General features: G+C 41.5%; 1 protein-coding gene across 1 annotated transcript in view; it reads right to left on the reverse strand.

Annotated features, from left to right (window-relative positions):
• ADAMTS5 (ADAM metallopeptidase with thrombospondin type 1 motif 5) overlaps nucleotides 1-12091 on the reverse strand; it is a 44450-nt gene extending 32359 nt beyond the window's left edge. The window contains exon 1 of the mRNA XM_045010431.1: nucleotides 10446-12091. Within this exon, the coding sequence (XP_044866366.1) occupies nucleotides 10446-11498 (1053 nt within the window). The 5' untranslated portion in view covers nucleotides 11499-12091. The remainder of the gene's footprint in view (nucleotides 1-10445) is intronic.
• Nucleotides 12092-21258: the final 9167 nt, after the last annotated feature.

Raw genomic sequence — 21258 nt, forward strand, 5'->3', positions numbered from 1 at the left:
TTGCCCAAGGTCACACAGGAAGTCTGTGGCAGAGGAGGGAATTGAATCCAGGTGAGTGCCCTGACCACTGAACCTTTCTTTCTGTCCTTTAGAGTGTCTAAAAACTATTCTGTATACAGTGTGGCTGTAGCCATGTTGGTCCCAGGCTGTTAGAGAGACAAGGTGTGTGAGGTCATATCTTTCATTGGACCAACTTCTGTTGGTGAAAGAGACACACTGTCAAGCTACACAGAGCTCTCTCACCAACAAAATTAACAACCAATATTAACTTTCCCAATGCTTCTGCTTTCAGATGGTAGCATTAATGTTACATTGAGTGGCCATGTATTTACATATTTGGCCTGATGTAAAGATCAACAGAAAGACTCTCATTGAAATGTCAATGGGCTTTGCATCAGGCCCTTATGTATTTTACATATACATAGTATGGACTGCTAAATCTGTCAGAAAGTTTAGCATACTGTAATATGCAAAATGCAATTAACAGACCCTGTGCAACAGAGATGGTCAGATGACTTAAAGGGAAAATACCAAAATATGCCTATTCCACAGTCCATCTACCACTTATGCATGGTTGGATGAAAGTGCCATTTGAAGACACAACTATATTTGAAAATGCGTCTGTCAAAGAAATATCTCTGCTTGGTACCTTTTTTCTCTGAAATCATTCAGATTCTCTTCCTTCCTTCAAATCTCTATTTAAAATGCACCACTTCTATCAAGCCACTGACAATTACAAAAGCGGTGTGCAGACCAGGCGTAAAGGAGTTTAATGGAGTTTGAGCAGTCTAAGCTACGGCTTAGATGCGGAGAGAGGCAGAGGAAGGTGCACTTTGTATCTGGCTACTCCTGCTTTTACACACAGTTTTTGTATCAGTATATCTATTTTGTTAAGGGGTGTGATTTTTTACCACGATAGTAATATCGGTAAAACCGATAATGTGGATGCTGTGATACTGGTATAAAGGTGCCTTATACCACATTACTGCTACCACATTAGGGACATTGTACTGCTTTAACTATACCAGCAGAGTTAAAGAAGTATAACCTTTGTGTGTAGAAGAGCCCTTAGATTCACTTCTGAATTTTCCTCTGTAAGCTTGTAGATTCATGACAGAGATGTTAACTACAATACTTCACTAAATGAATTCTGCCTCAACATACGTATTACTCTTACATTTCCAAGGTGGTGCATGGGGATTTCACCCTACCACTTCTATTAATGTCAAGACTGCTACATATACAGAAGCTGGTCCAATAAAAGATATTACCTCACCAACCTTTTGTCTCACATATATACATGTGGCTTTCAACACACCAGGGCATCTGTATTCAGCAATGCTTTGTTAATACGGTCACATTGCTGACATCACATCAGACTGCATGCTGTGTGTCACCATACAGCAGACAGGTTTGCAGCAATTTTGCAACACTGCCCCAAAAGTGTATTCTCATCTCCAGTAGTTGCCCAAAGTGCTGTACATTCCAAAGTCAAACCTATACTCAAACAGCTCACCAACAAATGTCACTACCGTGCTCATCTTCGTAACATTTGAATTTAGCCAAAATAAAACAGGCTTGAAAGATGTCCCCTATAATTTCTTTAAACCTTTTTTCCTGTTTTTACAGAACTTCATATAAGGCGATTTGAGTCCTCGATGAGCTGCATTAGTTAGTGGTCACAACCGGAAAATCCCAAGGGAGGAGATCAATTACTCTGAAAATGCCATAGCTTTCAAGCCATGGTGTTCCTAAGATATCATGCTATTAGGAAGGGGTGTATGTTCCCTCTTAGGGAGGGAATGAAGCATGTGATCATGAACCCCTATATGGGAAAAAGAAGAAGGGATGAAGGGGGATGTCGAGAGCAGACCCATGGATCCAATATTTGGTGGTGGAAAAAACTTTGGTCATTTAGGTCACCTAAGCCTCCATTCCTGTGATGCAGCAGGTGCCAGGCAATGTGGAAGAAGGGTGGGCATACGTTGCAAGCTCAGTCAATAAATTCTGGTAGAGAGTTGGGCATGAGAGGAGAGGTTGGGGGTGGCGGGGGTACAAGAGGACCTGTGATGTGGGGATTGGAATTGCCGTCTGGTGTTAGCTTCTTGGCGTAGAGTGATTATTGGAAGAGTGCGGCTGTGGGTTGCTCTTTTACAATGGCTGTAACTAGAGTCAAACTTGCATTGGCTTGGTTTTGGAGATTCAGATTTACATACTGCCAGCAGTGGTTTATCCTGTTTTTCAATCCTGGGTAACTGTGGATAGATGCATTTTTTTTTACTTAAGTTAATGCTATCATTATCAACATTAACTTAGGCAGACTTTTAGACATGCATTTCCATGCTGTTCTCAGCTCATGATCTCAATTACATTTCCTTTCCCCTGCCTCTCCATGGCTGCTCAGACTTGCCCTATGTAACTCATTTTACTGTGGTTCTGTATAATATACACTATGCATTTTTTAATCCTACCAAGTGATGATTCTGAGACAACTGTTCTGCAATTACATTGCTTTCATACTCTTTACCTCAACTTGCTACCCATTCTCTAGTTGCCCGGTCTTTTTCAATAGCAAAGACTTGGACTATATTATTAAGTACCTAACCTGTTTATACTTATGCGGATTGAAACTTTTAGGACAAATTTTGTCCTGATGTATACACCTCAGTGGTCCCATTGACTATCGATGGTTAGTTTTGTAAGTATCAATAACATTCTTAGCTTCCCTGGGAAGTGTCAGATGCAACCTCAGATGCTCCTAAAGTTGCTCCTAAAGTAAGGTTGCTGGGAGTATATTGAAAGTTTTTAGTGCACCTGAAGAGTATTCTTGCTTAAAATCAGACCCTGATGTAATGATGTAACCTAATAAATCTGCAGGCTTTCTCAATTTTTCAAACTTCTTCAAAAGCACTAAGAAACTAGTTAGTATTCAAGCATTATTTCCGCATAATGCATGGTTTTCATTTAAAGGGTTAGATACCCATTCATATCTGTCTAATTTCATCTGACCTTTAGCTCACTTAATTATCTCCAAATAATGGCAGAAACTTTCAAGAATAAACATTTCTTGCTGTTTCTAAAAAAAGAATTCCCTTTGATCTAGATTGCAGTAGTTTCAAAATGATGCATCAATAGGAAATGCATTCGCTGTACAGGAGACAATAGATGGTAATCCTAAATGCTTGGCAAAGAAATAATTTACGAACAATGAGCTGTGCATCGTAAGAACAGTAGTTAATTAGACAGTTCATTAAAGGCCAAATGTTCTTGGCATTCTTGAAGTGCATCAAGAAAGTCTGATCTTTTACCACCTACATGTGGCATTGTTGTGAATGAAGACAAGTGTGAAGTGTCCCTACTGAGACTAGTAACTAATTTCACTTGAAAATCTTTAATTCTAGTTGTACATCTGAGAACTGGAATAAACTGATCTGTAACAGATACAAATTTTGAACCCTGACATTAAATAGTGTCTTAAGCTCTAGCTAGATATACTTTGAGCAAGAAGTTTAACGTTTCCACACACTTCTTCCATTCATAGACCTTGCTCTTCAGTTTTAGCAAACATACTTAATTCTTCATAGTGTAACATCTTTTGCATGTTAGAACTGTAAAAACTGTTTAAAAGCATTTGAAAGAGGTTTCTGGACATGCCAGAAAAAAAGTGCCTTGGGCTACCAAGTTGGTAATCTGGCAGACAACTAGAAATCTGTGCATAACTGTGTTAGGCCTAGCTTTTTGTGGGGGAGGAAGTCAACACAAATATTGTGAAATATTGCAATGGTTTGCTCACATCTACTTACACACACAAAATTACCATATATTATTTTCCCCAATGACATTTCCTACACAGAACATATTATATTTATATAAGGTCACTGGAACCACTCTGCAAGTAAGAGTGACAGCAAATGTTGTAATTGTTTAGTGTAATAAGGATCAGTTACACTGGACATTAAACATCAAAAACCTATGTAGATATACTGCTGGCAATTGGCACAATGACAGAGTGACCTCTGGCTTACTAACAAAGGATAGTAATTTGGATGAGATGGTAAAAAAAAAGAAAAATAAATAAATAATGAGAGCCAAAGAAAGCACCTTCTCCACTCAATGAAATTATCATCCATTGAGCTGAGATAATCCAATGCTTGCTGTTAAATTTTAACAGCACTGTCAGCTTGATAGTTAAACTAAATCACATAAGCAGGACCCATATAATTGCTATGTGGAAAAGGGCAGAACTGTGGCCTCTGGCTCTAATGTGAACGTTTTTGTTAGAGCCAGGCATGACGGTACTATCATTGACTATGCTGACCAGTACTTATGAAAGACTTTTTCATGTTCTGGTTGCCCGTATTTGTTGTGAGAAGTATCTATTTTAGTTTTCACTTGATTCAAGGTGGAATGAAAGGAAAGAAAGAGAATGGGATTTTGTCCAGATGTTTTCAGTAGTTCTCCTCTGGAAGCTTGCATTCAAGTTTAGCTTAGGTCATGAATGATATAGGTTGGGGGAATTTTACACAGGCCCAGATTAAATCATTTTGGGACCCTGTGCATTATGGAAACTGCCCCATCCTTAAACTACACAGAGCATGTGATATATAAGATAATTGCCGCCCTAGCCAAACTTCACTGTGCCGCTCCTATAAACTCTTAACAACACACTCTTAACAATTCTATCCCCTTGAAAAGAGGGTCTCAACTGGGGGTGGGGGAGTGGTCGAATTTTCGGGGCAGGAGGGGGCATGCAGCAAGTCTTCTGTTTGGTTTGGTGGTTGTGGGAGAAGTGGAGGGCCCAAAGGCCAGTGCACGGCGCCACTCACACAGGTTTGCCCCATCATGGCTGGCCAAATCTGAGTGAGTGGTGTTGTGACCCGGAGCAGAGGCTCACAGAATCAATCAGGTTTTGCAGGGAGGGGTGTTTGGTGGTCGGGGCCCTCCTGAGATGGGGGCTGTAAGATGGTTGGCCCATCCACCAGTTTGGGAAAAAACAATCAGCCACACCTAACTCTGTTTTAGCTTTCAGCACAGGCTCTTTTATTCCTCTGCCCCACAAAGGCAAAAAATAGTGATAAGAAATGAAAGTGATAGTCCTGAACTGGACCGGTACTGCAGGGTCCTCTACCACACAAGGAGATCAAGGCCCTCCCTGAGCCTCAGGGGGGACCACAGGACTTTCCTGCCCTGTTGCAGTCTTCCACTGCTGCTCAGGAAAGTGTTTGTCTCACAAGTCTCCACTCACAGATCTGGGTCCTTATATCTGCCAACTGGGAATCAGAGTCAGTCATTAAAGCTGCTGCTGCTTGGCTATATCAACTGGTTCCCAACACCTGCCTGATGGATTCTCCTTAGGCCAGGGCTTGCTGCTCCCTGACTCTGCAAGCCCTTAAAGGGGAAGACCGTGCTGGGCAAATTCACACTCGTTAATCTGGCCTGATTTTATTGGGTACTTGCTGAGAAGACTTAACCCAAGAAAACAATGGTATTAGTTCAAGTACAGTTGGGAAGCTACGTCACTCATGTGTTTGTGCTGTGACAAATAGTGTCAATAAGCAGTGTCAATACAGCAAATAAATAGTTTCCAGAGTCTAAGCATTAGACATAAACAAAAGAGATTTAAGAAAAACAGACTAAATTCATCCTTGGTATAACTCCACTAAAGTCCATGAACTTACATAAAGGGTGAATTTGGCCCAGAAATTTAGAACCATAGTTAGAGACCCAGTCACAAAGTAAACAAAGACAATAACAGATCTATGGAGAATGTATTTATCTGCCCTAATGAAAAGTCCAATAGAATTTAATGGAAAATTATCACCTTTATATTAGATTTTTTTAAACCATTCTATAGAATTCAAATACCCTACAGGGCCTGGTTCTCTCATAATGAGCAGCAGTGGCAGAACCAGGCGTACAGAAAGAATATATTTCTTTATGAAATTGTGTAGGCTTTGAAATAATATCTGTAGAACCCTATCTCATTTCTACAGAACCTAGTGATTTTAAAATTTCACTTCTATTAAATTCTATAACACTTTTCCATAATGTTGATAACAGAGGAGCAAATCATTGAATTTGTCATACAAGAGTTAGGATTAATTGAAACTAATGGGTCTGATTTTGTAATCCTTACTCAGGAGAAGCACTTGTTGATATCAATGCATACGGTGGATCCAGGTTAAGAAGAATTTTCACTTAAAAATTTTGGCCAGAGTTTTAAATGCTCATGGGTATTATGGTGCCCAGATGCTTTTGAAAATCCCACTAGGTGTCTAAATACCTTTCAAAGCCTGGCCATTTGTCTATATTAGCTAGAGTTAAACCTGGGTCCCTTGCAAATTATATATTGACCTCTTGTGTTATGCAGCATGGCTCATTTTGAAGCACTTATCAAATTAAATACAGATAACAGATCACCTATCATTGAGCCATAAAGGTCAACTGCTTTTTCTAAATCAGGACTCAGTAGTTCTGCTTAAAAACAGATTGCATAGGCACTACCTGTAATTTAAAAACTAATAACATAATTACTGGTAGTAATGCTACACCTAGGGAAAGCCCTCGGTGCATTCAGTACTATGAACATTTACGTGTTGATCTGTCTTTAAAAAACAAAGTGAACGGAAAACAAGAACAACGGAAAAGGACCTTGAAAGCACTTTCACATTCAAGCAAGATCAATCATAGAATCATAGACTTTAAGTGAAAATTCTTAGCTTTTTTGCCGCCTTTGGCGGCGTGCCTGTGGGTGGTCCCCGGTCTCACGGATTCGGCAGCATGCCTGTGGGAGGTCCGCTGGTCCCGTGCCTTCGGCGTACCCGCCGTCGAATTGTCGCCAAATCTGCGGGACCAGGGACCTCCCACAGGCAAGCCGCCGAAGGCTGCCTGACTGTCGCCCTCACAGGGACCGGCAGGGCGCCCCCCGTAGCTTGCCCACCCCAGGCACGCACTTGGAGTGCTGGTGCCTGGAGCCGCCACAGAATTTCAACCACCCACTCTGTATCAAACCTGTGTCTGAGCCACTGAAGTCCTCAAATCATGATTTAAAGACTTCAAGGTGCAGAGAATCTTCCAGCAAGTGCCCCGTGCCCCACCCTGCAGAGGAAGGCGAAAACCCCCCAGGGCTTCTGCCAATCTGCCCTGCAGGAAAATTCCTTCCTGACCCCAAATATGGCCATCAGCTAAACCCTGAGCATGTGGGCAAGACTCACCAGCCAGACACCTGTAGTAACTCAGATCCCACCCCATCTAACATCCCATCACAATCCATTGGGCATATTTACCACTAGTAGTCAAAGACGAATTAATTGCCAAAATTAGGCTATCCCATTATATCATCCCCTCCATAAACTTATCAAGCTTAGTCTTGAAGCCAGATATGTCTTTTGCCCCCACTACTCCCCTTGGAAGGCTGTTCCAGAACTTCACTCCTCTGATGGTTAGAAACCTTCGTCTAATTTCAAGTCTAAACTTCCCAATAGCCAGTTTATCAGAGTGTCTTTAAAATATTTTGCTGCGTGTAATGTGAGTTCTGGTACGAGAGTCCTTCCAGAATCAAGGTAAGTGTTATGCTGGAGAGCTATATAGTAATATGCATGCTTAATGTACACACTCATGATGCATAATGAGTTACTTAAAGTTTCTGAAATGTGATAGTTTGATAAATGAATTGCCAATATTATTCTGTTGACACACAGACGCAAAGTTCAAGGTGGCCTTGGCTAATAAACAGACGGAAAATGTATCTCACACATTTGCTCCATGCCTGAAAAACAAGCCATTTAGAAGAAGACATCTGGATGTACAAACACTTAGCACAGCAGCATTCAGAGCCCATGAAAACATGGAGCCATAGCTTGGCGTCTAGTTGCTAAGCAACCTACTTCATAGATTCAAAACACAGTTGTAAAAGTTGGATCCTCATGCCAACTGCTGCTTCTTCTCACTGAAAAACAAAACTCTGAGTGTGGAGGAAATCTTTCTTTGAGGTTAAAAAAACCTAGTTTCTAAGAGCTGTATCTCTTCCGCTTGTTGATTCTTTAATCCTTTTTCATGTTTACATTCTGTGATCTAACTGAGATTCCTTTTGAACCTTCCAACACTATGAAATGAAAGCGGTATGGATCTCAGCACATTCCCTTCAAAACCAGTCCAGGAATGCACATAGTAAGAAAATACTTGTTTTTTTTCTCATTAAGTCAAATATACTTCTGATGTAACCTCGATGAGTTTAAAATACAGGGCCAGCTCCTCAGCTGATGTAAAGCAGTGAAGCAATTCATTAAGTTGAATTGAGCTATGCTGATTTACGTCAACTGAGGATATGTCAAATAATTAATTGTGTTAAAAACCATATACTACCAAGCAAACCGCAGCCAGTGATTTTTCTTGGAACATATTTCCGCTTGTTTGGTAACAGTGAAAACTCTTTTTCCATATGAAGGCTAATGTGTCATATGAATGTTATTACTATAATCACTAAGATCAAACTGAGACTGCAGAAATTGTGATATTTTGCTCTTTGCTGTGAAATTTTCATCTAAAATAAATGTTTAGGATCCGATTCTACCACCCTTAGTCCCTTTGAAGCCTAACTCACAGAGTAAGATAGTATGCAATGCAGTCCAGTCGTTAGTGATCATCTCAAAGTTTAGGGCCACAATCTGCCATCCTTATTTGCATGAAGCACAATTAGTCCCATTGAAATCGACAGGAATACTTACAGAGAAATGTAAGAGTGACAGAATTTGGCCCAGAATTGCTATTCAATATTGATGTCTAGTCACAAACAAGAACAGTCTGATACAATCAAGCTAGCTTCCTCTCCTTCAGATTGTAATTAGCAAGGTGACTGTTTTAAAATGAGATCTGATTCAGCTTTTAACAAACAGAATGGATGGGTTTGAACTGCCACAAGAAAGCGCCTGCTCTACAAGTTTCGGATGACAGAGATGGCGCCTAATATTTCAAGTATTTACGGCTATAAAAGTAAGCCAGGCTTTTTTCTTCCCCTTTCCTCTTGAGCACCTCCTTCCAGAAACCATCCAAAGAATCCTTTTTTGGCAGCCTCCTGTGATGTAGCAAAGCAAGAGAATTCAAACTAACAGAAAGTCCCGCAGTTTTTTTATTATTTTCTTACTGAGGAAAGAAAAAAATATAAGGGATATTCTTACAGTAGATCATTGCATAAACTGTACCACATGTCCACAGGAGCAGTGCCCCTTAACTATATATGGCAATGCAATTATGGCACTGATTCAGAATTTTGCATGGATGAGAATTGCAGTATTGGGCCTTTATTTAATTAGAAGACCAATTTTTTACTATATAGATAGCAAGGTACTACATGCTCCTCCACAAACTGAGTTGCACTGAGTTAGTGTGGCTTTGTTTATGTGTCTTATATTTAAGTCCTAGTCTTGTACCACAAATTCTGTATTCCTCTAGGCCTAGTGCCATTTTTCTGTAATGCTGGGAATACCATGTTAAATTACAGCAGCTAAGCAGGGAAGTCATGTGCTCCTTCAGGTGTTATTTACCAATTCATTCTGTTTTCCTAATCTCAGTGGGACAAATTCATTCTTGGATTAATTTGATCCAATGGGTGTTGTCAGTTCTTTACTGTGACTATACACAAATGAAGAAAGATGCACTACTGTTAACAAGGATATGTGAAACAGACTACGACAGCAATGTAATATCTCAAGTGGAGATAATTTGCTGATTTAGGTCTAGTCTCTAGTAGCCACGAGTCCAGATCATACAAATTAACACCAGCCCTAAACACTTGCAGTCTCTATTCAAGAGTGGCTCAACTCTGGAATAAACATGGGGAGCTGCACGCCAGAGAGGCAGTGCATCAGCAGATGCGCCAGAGAAACTTGCAAAGCACCTGCACTCATTATACCTCGGTTTAGATAGCACCACTCATAAGGTGTAGAGGGGTTATTTTTTTTTAAATCATAATGATTCTGTTGTGCTGTCAACTAAGCAACTGGTTAGGAAATGACAGTAGGATCCCACAAAACCCGGGTTTGCAATCAGCCTCGTTGCTGTCCAGAGTAGTGACCTACATACCAGCAGAAGTGAGAGTCAGACACCTACCCTCAGACTGGAGGACTGCAAAGGGACTGTCAAAGAAAGGGAAACAATGGTGGAGGAAGGAAAGGAGGGTAATTAACCACTGGAACAATTGACCAAGCGCCATCACAGACAATTTTGAAATCCAGATTGGGTGTTTTTCTAAAAGCTATGCTCTAGGAATTATTGTGGGGACATTCTCTAGCCTGTGCTATACAGGAGGGCAGACTAGATGATCGCAACGGTCCTGTCTGGCCTTGGAATCTAGGACTCTAGAGACCACTGTCCCTGGTTGCTGTTGCCGCATTGTGCTGAGCCCTGGATAGGCTGGGCAAGGGGTGCCAGGGCCTCAGGTGACCTACCTCCCGGGTGAAGAGGATGGCGGCATCGTAGTGCTCCTCATGCTGGTCCTCCAGCGGGTTGTGCTGGTGCTGCCACTTGCAGAAGTTCTTCAGGGTGGTGGCTGCGTTCTTGTTGACCTCCAGCCCCTTCTCCTTGTCGCCCAGCACCACCACCTTCACCACGGCCAGCCGGATGGGGTTCTCGATGCTGGCGTGCCCGTAGAGCCGGGAGGCGATGGTGGCCAGGGTCAGCAGGTAGTGCTGCAGGCCCTTGCCGTACTTCTTGGCCATGGAGCCGTCAGCCACCAGCAGCAGCTCCACCTGGCGGGCTCTGGAGATGGAGCGCCTGCTCCTGCGCCCGGCGCCGGGCGGGGCAAAGGGCCCCGGGGCTAGCGCTGCCCTGGGGGCCAGCTGGGGCTGGGCGGGGCGCTCCTGGCCCCCCCGCCGCCCGCCTTCGCCTGCCAGCGGCGGGGCCGGGCCGGAGCCGCGCGTCTCGCAGCTGGGGCGCGAAGGCACCGTCTCGAAGCTGAAATGGTCCTTGCGGAAGAGGTGCGGGATCAGGGCGGAGCCGGGCCCATAGACCCGTCGCGGGGCCGCCCCCTTGGCCCGGAGCAAGGGCTTCACCGTGTAGCGGGCGTGTTTGACCGCGAAGTAGCCATCCAGCCCCCCGCAAAGGTTAAATACGGCCAGGGACTGGGGGCTGCCGTCCACCGTGCCCCGGTAATAGCAGTGAGCCCAGCCGCGGGCATGCTGCCCGGGGGCCTGCGGGCCCACCAGCTCGTCCCGCTCCAGATCCAAGAGGAACCTGCTGCCCCCCGCGTAGAGGAGGTAGCCCACCCTGCCGCCCCCGGAGTAGATCTGGTCAATGTTCCCCACCAGGCCGCTGGGCCGGGGCAGCTGCTGGCGGCCAGCGCGGGGGGATGCTGCTGCTGCGGCTGCGGCTGCTGCTCCGGGAGGCGGCTGGGTTTTATCATAAGCAGGTGCTGCTGCTGTTGTTGCTGTTGGAGCTCCGGTCTTGGCAGCAGCAAAGTGCAACTCCGCAGCCAGCAGCAGGGAAACAAACTTCAGGACCATATTTGTCTCTCTCTCTCTCTCTCAAAAAAAAATCACCCGGTGGAGATCAACAGAGGAGCTTCAGAGGGGAAAAAAATCCTCCCAAGGTTGAAGCAAGTGTGAGTGGGAGGAAGAAAAAAAATGTCAACAAAGGCAGCTCGCGTGTGAACTTTGCGTTTCTCTGCAGGGAAGAGTCAGGAGCACATGGAAGGAGAACACCACAATCCTGAAACAGCTGCTGAACAGGCGGCAAACAAGTGAGGCTCACACCCGCGAGCGGAGAAGTTTGAGCACTTTCCACTCTTCTTCCACTTCTCTCTTGTAGTCACTGCATCCTCCTCCTCAACAGAGGCAGGGGGGTCCGATACAGATCGGCACTTTCAGAAGCTAGTGCCTTGCCTTCCTTTGCCCCCTTTTGTTTGAAGAGAGGAGAAGAAACATAAGCCAAAAAAGGCTCGATCGTCTCCGGTGAGATGGTAAAAAAAAATGCCCTGGATTTTGTAAAACCACTTCTCTCTTTCTAATGCTGGTTGTTATCCCCAGTCTGTCGATGTGAACAAGAGGAGAAGGGAGAGAAATGTGAAGATGAGAGGAGGTGGAACAATGAATTTATAGCGGAATGCCATCCTGCAATGGCAATTTCAACAATTCGTCACTGCAGGCTGCCTCTTAAAGGGAGAGCTTCAAAACCACCACTCCCACACTTCCTTCTCATTTAATCAGACACAGAGAGAAACTGGGGGGTGGGGGGGGGGAGAGAAAGAGAGAGGGACTGAGGGGGGGAGGAGAAAAAGAGAGCGAGAGAGAGAGAGGGACTGAGACAGGAAGGCAGGAGAGAGAGGAAGGAGCGAGGGGAGGAGAGAGAGACTGGGAGAAAATGTTTAAGAACAACACAAGATTTCCTTTGAATCATTTAAAGCCACAGTGTCGCCTGGATCTGTTTGATATTTCACAACTGATCGGGGTTGACTAAGCTTTGCTTACCTCATGTCCCGCAAGGTTCCTCCCCTACCTTCTTGTTATTTGTGTATTTTTTTAAGTGGATGAGACAGATTTATGCCTTTTTTTTAACGGTGATAGGAAGTTGTTGGGGCTTTTAGAAGTGATCCTTTCCGCAGAGGGTTGTAAAGCACATGATATCCCACTTGGCTGGGGTTGTGCAACCAGCAAAAAGGATGAGTTGCTCTGTTTAACGGGAAAAAGAATTAGCAAGCCGGTGTTTTACAGTGACTTTCTGCTTCCTGTATTTACTGCAAGGATGCAGATCGCTGCAGGAGGTTTTCCATGACATTTGACTTTAAAGAGTCTGGTGTATGGGGAAATTGGGGAGATTCTTGCCTCTCTTCTCTGGACAGGAGCTGCCACATTTACCCAGTCAGAAGAAAATGCAAAAAATGTCCTCCCTTTGTCTGTATGACTGTGATTCTTCTGCACACACGCCTGTCATTATTTCAAGCAAACTGTTATTTAGTCTGGGTGGGCTGTAATTTCCCTCAATTCCCAAGGAGAAGAGAGGGTGGGGAAGAGTTAACTCTTACTATAACCTTTGGAATGCGTTCAGATATTTAGATCATCCGTCCACTTCCACACACACATTAACCCCTCTACCCTCCGCCCTAGTCCTTGTGCTCCAGCAGAGACACCACAAAGGGAGGATATCTGAATTAATTGACAATTTACTTTTCATCTGACCACAACATGTAAAGCCATCCATACCCAGCCAAGGTGGATTGTCTGATAAACAGTACAACAGCTCCTGAGAAGGGAGGAAGAATCACTATAAGGCAGCCCTCAGTGAATCATAGAAAACTACAACTGGAAGGGACCTCAAGAGGTCATCTAGTCCACCTCCCTTTGTTGAAGCAGGATTAAGTACACCTTGACCATCCCTCGTGGATGTTCATCTAACCTGTTCCACTTGAAGAAAAGGAGGGCACACAGACATAGGAGGGCATTGCTTTTGCTGTTCCCATTCACCTACCTGAGAGAAGGTCAAATCACACACTTTCGTTTGCAGTAACTCAAAGATAAATCATTGCTTGAAGCAAAGAAGTCTAGTATGATGCATTTTCTGTGTGTCCTTTGAGGTTCTCCAGAAAAGGACAGATTGCATCAGGTTCCAAGAGCCCATGCTACTTAGCTTTCCAGTCTTTGCAGGTTAGGACATCTAGGTGCTATCTCACACAGGTGTTTAACTTTATGTACTTCAAATAGTCCATGGAAGTTAATGGAACTACTCACAGGAATTATATTTAAGCACATGTGTAAATTCTTGCAGGATCAGGACTATATTATCAGGCAATTAAAAGAATGTCAGATTAGGGTTTGAATTCAGCATTCCTGGAAACTCCTTAAAGAATAGAATACTTCTTTAAATAACCACCTAGACCACAAGTTAACATTTGTAAACTATTTAGAACACAAATATTACCATATAAGTGCTAAATAATATAATTGACATATCCCTAGTCTTAATTATATCATTCAATGATTATGGCAGGATGAGAGTTCACAAATGAAAGTTTGCGGCTGTTCATTTCTCTATGCAATCCTTCGTTTTCCTGGAGATACTAGTACTTGGATTCAATAGTTAATTTCTTGGAGACCTGATGCTACTTATTCCCTGTTGCAGTAATTTGCGAGCATCAGAAATTGTTGGCTATGAAAGGTAGGCTACATTATTAGAGCCCTGCATGGATACAAAACTTGTATCCGCATCTGATCCGCTGATATCCATATCCATGGATGCCAAGATCTGTGGATATCTGCGGATTTGCAGAGCTATATACATTATCCTTCAGGAATGGCTCATCATTTGAAGTTTCTTGAGCTACTTGCCAGAGCTAGTCAGTACTTTCTGAATTTTGTAATTTTATGAAAAGTCAACATTTTCATGGTTTTCCCACCTTTCAATTTGACCAGCCGCAGAACTGATAGAAATTTTTACAATTTTTGACATTAAAAAGGGGCGGGGGGGGGGGGGAAGATAGGAAGATTTTGAGAAAATATTCACAATTTCCTTCCTTCTCTTTTTTGAACATCTTGCATCAGTGATTTTTAGTCCTGGGTAGGCCTAGTCACCCTCAATGAAATCTTTTTATATTTACTTTAGTAGGAGCTGGAATGGGCCTTTGGTACATATTTAGCACCAGTCTGAACCCTCAAAGTACCTTTAAGAGATGAGCTAATGATGAGATGGATGATAAAAAAGTTGCTTGAATAACCAATGCAGAACTCTTATTAATAGCGTGAGTTCTCAAAGGAAATACAGAACTGAGGAGACCAATTATAATATAATTCCAGCTGCCTTATTATAGCCTAGGAAAAAGAGAAAAATGTTAAAAATGATTATTCAGATTGGTTTGTGTTATTGCTTATCCATTCTGTTGCCCTTGATTGTCCTATAGCTAGAGAAACTCCGCCAAATTTTAGCATATATAAGACACCATTCCTCCCAGAAAGAATCTAAATTCTTAAGAAAGACTTAGGCTTATAACATACTTTTCCATAGAAACAGTATTGGCAAGCTCTACAATTTACATTTCAGAATTGTAATAATTCAGCACTGTGATAACTGAAAGCTAGTTCAGTTATGCCTTCTATTCTCAGAATTTTCAAGTCTCTGTAGATCACTTAAGATAGTTTTCTTTTCCTCTATATTTTGCTTTCTTAGTCCCTTTTACTCTCACAGTATTCCCTTTGAACTAGAGAGCCTGGTAGCACATCTCAAGTTGTGGATCGCACTAATTCTTGTCAAACAGTTCTGACCTGGAAATCACAGGACTGACCTTTCCCAACTGAAAGATACAAGACCACAAATCCTCAATTAGATCTAAAGCACAACTTAAGTAGTTAAATACTTTAGACCAATTTCAGCACTGGTTTAAACAGACCCAGGCATATTGACTACAGAGCAGCAGGAGCTGCATATATCAAGGTTGTATCTCACCCTTTGTCTGTTGACCAAGAAAAAGCTCAGAATCCTTCTAATAAATTTGTACCAGTAGCATGGCATTTCTGATTAAAGGAGTTTTGCTGCATGGGAGATATTTCACCATGAAGTAACAAATCCCAGCATTAAGGTATTTTCTTCTATCATTGAACAACTTAGGCTGCCTGTATTTCTTGAGAGGACATTTAGATGTTTAGTTTCAGAGATTCCAAGATCAGAAGAGACCACTGTGATAATCTAGTCTGACCTTCTGCATATCATGGGCCATAGAACTTCTCCAAAAATAATTCCTAGAACATTTCCTTTGAAAAAAATCCCATCTTGATTTAAAAATTGTCAGTGATGGAGAATCCACCGTGACCCTTAGAAAATGTTGATATGATGTTAATCCATATAGCTGCTCTTCCCTCAGAAGTCTTTCTATAAAATGTCCCTGTCTTATTTTCTCACTTTTGGGGTTTTCAATCTTATTAACAGAGATGGGCCTGAATGAAAACCATGGACCTGAGGTATCAAAAAATAATTTATCATTAATCAGTATATATTTTATTGTATTTATATCTCCAGCGAGTCATTTTTAATCTATGACTGGTGGCAAATCTGTTTCTTGTGTTAATCAAGTGTAGGATATTATTCTCATTTGTTTCTCCTCTTCACATATTCATATTAAACTCATAGCCCTAACATTTTCCTTTTCCTTTATTGATTTTCAGGCAAACTCTCCATAAGAAAGCCTACAAAGGAGAATAAAAACTGCCATATAAAATTGCTCTAGTGGCCTTTGTAGTTCAATAGCATATTTACAGCCATGACTAATACTGGATGCTTCAGAGGGGGAATAAACTCCATATTGCACCTATATGTACAATATCATCACAAAACATTTTTTCTGATTCCAGTTGATCAGCCTATGCTGTAAAGCATAAAGACAGGGAAACTTTTTCATTTTATTCTGGACATTGTTACTATTCTTATTGTCTCTTTTATGTTTTGAATTTATTTTTATTAATTTATGATAACATAATACTTTTACGTAATTCCTTTCATCCAGAAGTGCCTTACAAATGAATTGCAGCCCTACCTGTGTTGGAGAAGGGCAATTGTTAAATATCACACACAGTAATAGTGCTCAGTAGTTTCAAACAGGAAGTGAAAAAATTTAGAGCTGAATATGACCCCTAGTCTTTATAATCAGGGTTGGTCCTGAAAATACTAAAGCCCCCGAATAATTTTATTCATGTGAATAGTCCCACTGTGTAATTCATTATAGGATCAGACCCGACAATGGACTGTAACTAATATTAGAAAGATATTGCATTGGAAAACTAAGTATCAACTACTGGTTCAGTAGTAATAGGGTGTACAATGAGTCCAATGGAACTACTCACACCCCATTAACTCAACTCACTCCCATGTTTCAGTGTTCTCAGGATTGGGCCCATTCATTTCTTCTTGAAGAGAGATTACTGTGGTGATGGCCTATGACAATTTTTTTTTCATGTCATGAGTTGGTTTCTCTTTGTTTTTTCCTTTGGAGCAATTGCTCTGACATTAGTTTAATATGTGCTTGATAATAAGCCCTTTACTTTATTTGTGATAATAAGTTTCATATATTAAAATCCATCTGTAGATTGGTCAATAAATATAGAAAGTTTTCATGCTCTTATGGCACCTTCTATTGTCTATTATCTTCTTTCTTAGACAGTGACGTTTAAATAGTAATTCAGTTCCTCATCTTTGATTGTGGTGAAACACAGCGGGCCTGATTTTCCACTGTCTAGCACCTTCTGTAGCAAGATACACCAGTGCAAACACTGCCATGCTGGCTTAATTTTAAACAATTTATTTTGATCATTTGGAGTAGTTATTCCAGATTTTGGCTTATTTTTATAATTTTGGATTTAACAATAATTAAGAACAAAAACCAGACCTTTAGGAAGGGGGGGAAGGGCAGATAGATTTCCATCTATGGAAATCTCTCCTGAACGAAGTTTGCTGGAATCCCCTTGGTTGTAGTCAAGGCTCAGTGTAAAGACTTCCCACTCAGCGCAATCTGGCCTTCACCATTTTAACCACCCTTCTTCATTCATTCTGCCTTGGGAATAAAAACTTTTTGATGCTAAGAACAGCTGAGACTCTGTAATTCACTGGCTGGAGACGATTTTAATGATTAATTTGTGTATAAAATGTAAAACCAACTGTTTTTAGTGCAAAGAATGTCAACCCAAACCCAGATGTTTCTACAGTGGGCTTTTTAGAAAATTCAAAAATAATATAAGTAGACACACAACTTATAGGCAGCACTTAGAAAATTTTGCCATAAAATCTCACCCACCCTGCACCTGGGCGGCCCTGCAAGATACCTCCATAGAGCCTAATTCTAATCCGTTTCTTCTTCTTAATAATCTACAGGTAATTCTTTGTAGCCTTTGCAATAAAAATCCATCACTACAGCATATTGATTTGGTCAGTAATTTTAACAATCCAAGCATATAGACCTTAATTTTTAGTCCATTTGTTTTAAACATTTCTTATGAAAATGCATTCAAAACCAATTAAGCAATTTCCATGGAAAGTACTCATTATTAAAGGAGCAAAGAGTCCTGTGGCACCTTATAGACTAAGAGACGTATTGGAGCATGAGCTTTCGTGGGTGAATACCCACTTCGTTGGATGCATGTATTCACCCACGAAAGCTCATGCTCCAATACATCTGTTAGTCTATAAGGTGCCACAGGACTCTTTGCTGCTTTTACAGATCCAAACTAACACGGCTACCCCTCTGATACTTCATTATTAAAGGAAATATGATACAAGATAATTTTTCAAACAGTTCTAAGAGATGTGGTTTTGTTTATTTTGTATTTTAATAAGGACTAGGTGAGTCGGGGTTTGTAGTGGAATATACATCCTTTCACCTATAGGTTGCCAGGCTGGGGTTTACAAAAGCACCTAAGTGACATAGGCGCAGAAGTCCCATTGACTCTCCTTGGGACTATGCTTCTAAGACAATTAGGGGCTTTTGAAAATTCTACCACTAGTTTATATTTAGCCATGCTTGATAGTGACTAAAAATTGTTACCTGTAACCACTATTAGTTGTTACCATCTGATACTGAAATGAGTTTGTGAGCATGGTCCAGTCTCTAGTAAATAAGTAAGCCATCACCACAATTGGCACTGAGCTGCGCTCATACTGACAGTCTCAGCAGACAACCAAAGATTGAATACATCTGGAGATTGAACTAACATCTTCTCACCCACCCTGCACCTGGGTGGAGCGGTAACATAGAGAAGCTTGCATTCCAGCTGCCTCTGTACTACTTTTTTTTTTTTTTTTTTAAGAGGAAGGACTTCAGTTTCCAAGGCTGCCAGTTCACCATTCTTTGTAGGCCCTGACTTATTTGTAATATTATTTCAAATTAAGAGACTATATTTGCCTTATAAAGCATTAAGATTGAAATATTAAAGTGGATTACCACAGTGAAGAGCTATACACTGGCACTGATTCGTGCTATTTCATGAATACCACAATTGTCCAGTTGTTTCTTTCATGGGATTGAAAAGTGATAGTTAACCACCTGCTTTTATTGTAACTGAATTTAGTATTCCAAGATAAACTTATTCAATTACGAGAAGACCAAAAATGTACAGACAGCTGTGCCTTAGTAAGGAAAGTTTAGTCTTCTTGGTGTAGAATGCTATAGCTTTAAGGGGAAATGTTTTACTTTCTTCTTTACGGTCAATGACATCTTCCTCAACTACAGCCGTGTGGGAAGCAAAGGAGACGCCTTTGGCTTAAGCCTTATGTTTTTGTAAGTGGTGTGTGTAAGAAACATAGCATGTGTCTAACAGTTTCAGCAGGCTGAAAATTCTATATTTGACATCAGTTTCATTTAGCCCCTAAGGGCTAAGGAAACTGGCCTTGTGGGATATGGAGTTCATGCTGGATTGAGCAAAATGTATATGGTTTTATTGTTGTCTTACAGCGACAGAAGGATGCTGTGAAGTTGCCAGCACAAAATAACATTAAAATTAGGAAGCTGAGTTGAGGCCCCGCTCTAAATCAGGTTGTTCAGGGTATCCACTTTTGGGGGAGGAAAAAAAAAGTTGTTAGTGTTGACTGACTATAAAATTAATCATGCAGGTTAGTATCACATCGTATAGTATCACATTTACTTCCATAACACAATCCAATTTAATTGACATCCCACACACTGCTTCAAAGATTCAAATGTCTCTCTGTCGGCAGTACAACAAGGAACACTCTCTGTCCTGTCCACTCAGAACTGCACAAAAGGGGACTAGTAACAGAAGACGCAAATGACAAAGGGTACTTCCTCCATATGAATCTAGAGCACCTTAGAATGGACCAGGTTCTCTCACCTTCCCGCCTCTGATTCAACCGCTGAACTCAAAAGCCATAAAATAAAACGAAGAATCATGACTATTGAACCTAATATGAATTTTGTTTAAAACATATGTTGGGTGGAGGCAGCAGTCTGCAGGAAGTATCAGATGCTGCTGCTGGACGCTTTATCCTTTTTCTCTGAACAGCAGCAAGTTAATGAGAGGAAGGGTAAAATGTTAAATTTTCCTCATAAAAAATGACATTAGTTATAAGGATACATTTTAAGACTACAAGATATACACATGATGTATTCTACAGCTGTTTCTTCAGCAGACTGGAAGGACTGAAAGCAGCAGACATTTAATTAATCTCAGCTCCAGAGTTTAACAGCCAAGATGTGGTTTTCGAACATCTCTCTTCTAGTTAACAGAGCATCTGTGGCACAAAAAGCAGAACTTAAATAAATCCGAGTGTATTTAAAAAACTTCCGTATTGTTACTATTATTTCTTTAAATGGTTTTCCAAAGATTTGAACATTCAACTCCTTTCCCCCTCATTCGCAAGCTTACTCTTTCAGTCACTGATACATCTTTACATTTAAATGGGGCCATGTCACAACAGAGGGAGTTAAAAACTGATTTAGCTCCAATTAATCCACTAAAAAAATATCTAGCTCACACGGTCTTTCCCCAATTTTGGGAATATTCTTGAACATACACTAAAGCCACAAAACTGGTGCTTTATTATAAAATAAATGTCAAAGGATTTTTTAAGACTATGGGGCAGATTCTTAGCTGGTGTGGATTTACACCAGTTGAGGGTTTGACACCATAAATGATATTCAAGTCCTGGAGGCTGAAGTTTTTTCTATGTTATCAGAGACATAAACTAGAAAATATGCTTCTCTATACTTCAAAGGTAAAACTGAAGAAGTCATTCAAGAGAAATTTAAAACAAAAATTCTGTTGCTCGATTTTACCTGGCAATAATGCACACAAAGTGCTATTAAGGGATCGAGTTCTGGTTGCCATATGAACAAATTTTCCATCTGAATTCTGGTTCCCCAAAAACTAGCAGAGAGAGAACTTTGCAGGTCCTCTGAGACAGCAGTCAGAGAAGAGCATTCTCAGAGTGGGCTGAGGTTTGACACAAGTATTCATGTAGCTTATTCTTCCTCCCAGTAGGAGTATCTATAATATATACTGGGCTTGGTGGGGGATGAAGGGAACACTGCTAACAGGGGCAGCTCTATGTATTTTGCCACCCCAAGCAAGGCAGTCAGGTGGCTTTCTGCGGCATGCCTGACTCCTGCCCTCACGGCAACCGGCAGACCACCCCCCGAGGCTTGCCGCCCCAGGCACGCGCTTGGTGCGCTGGTGCCTGGAGCCACCTCTGACTGCTAGTCCGAACACCAATGCTCTGTGATATTGCTTCTGCTGCTAATGTGCTCTCATTTTGATTCTATTTCCATGTTGGTCC

The sequence above is a fragment of the Mauremys mutica genome, chromosome 1 (assembly GCF_020497125.1).
Source record: "Mauremys mutica isolate MM-2020 ecotype Southern chromosome 1, ASM2049712v1, whole genome shotgun sequence".
Taxonomy (NCBI): Eukaryota; Metazoa; Chordata; order Testudines; family Geoemydidae; genus Mauremys; species Mauremys mutica.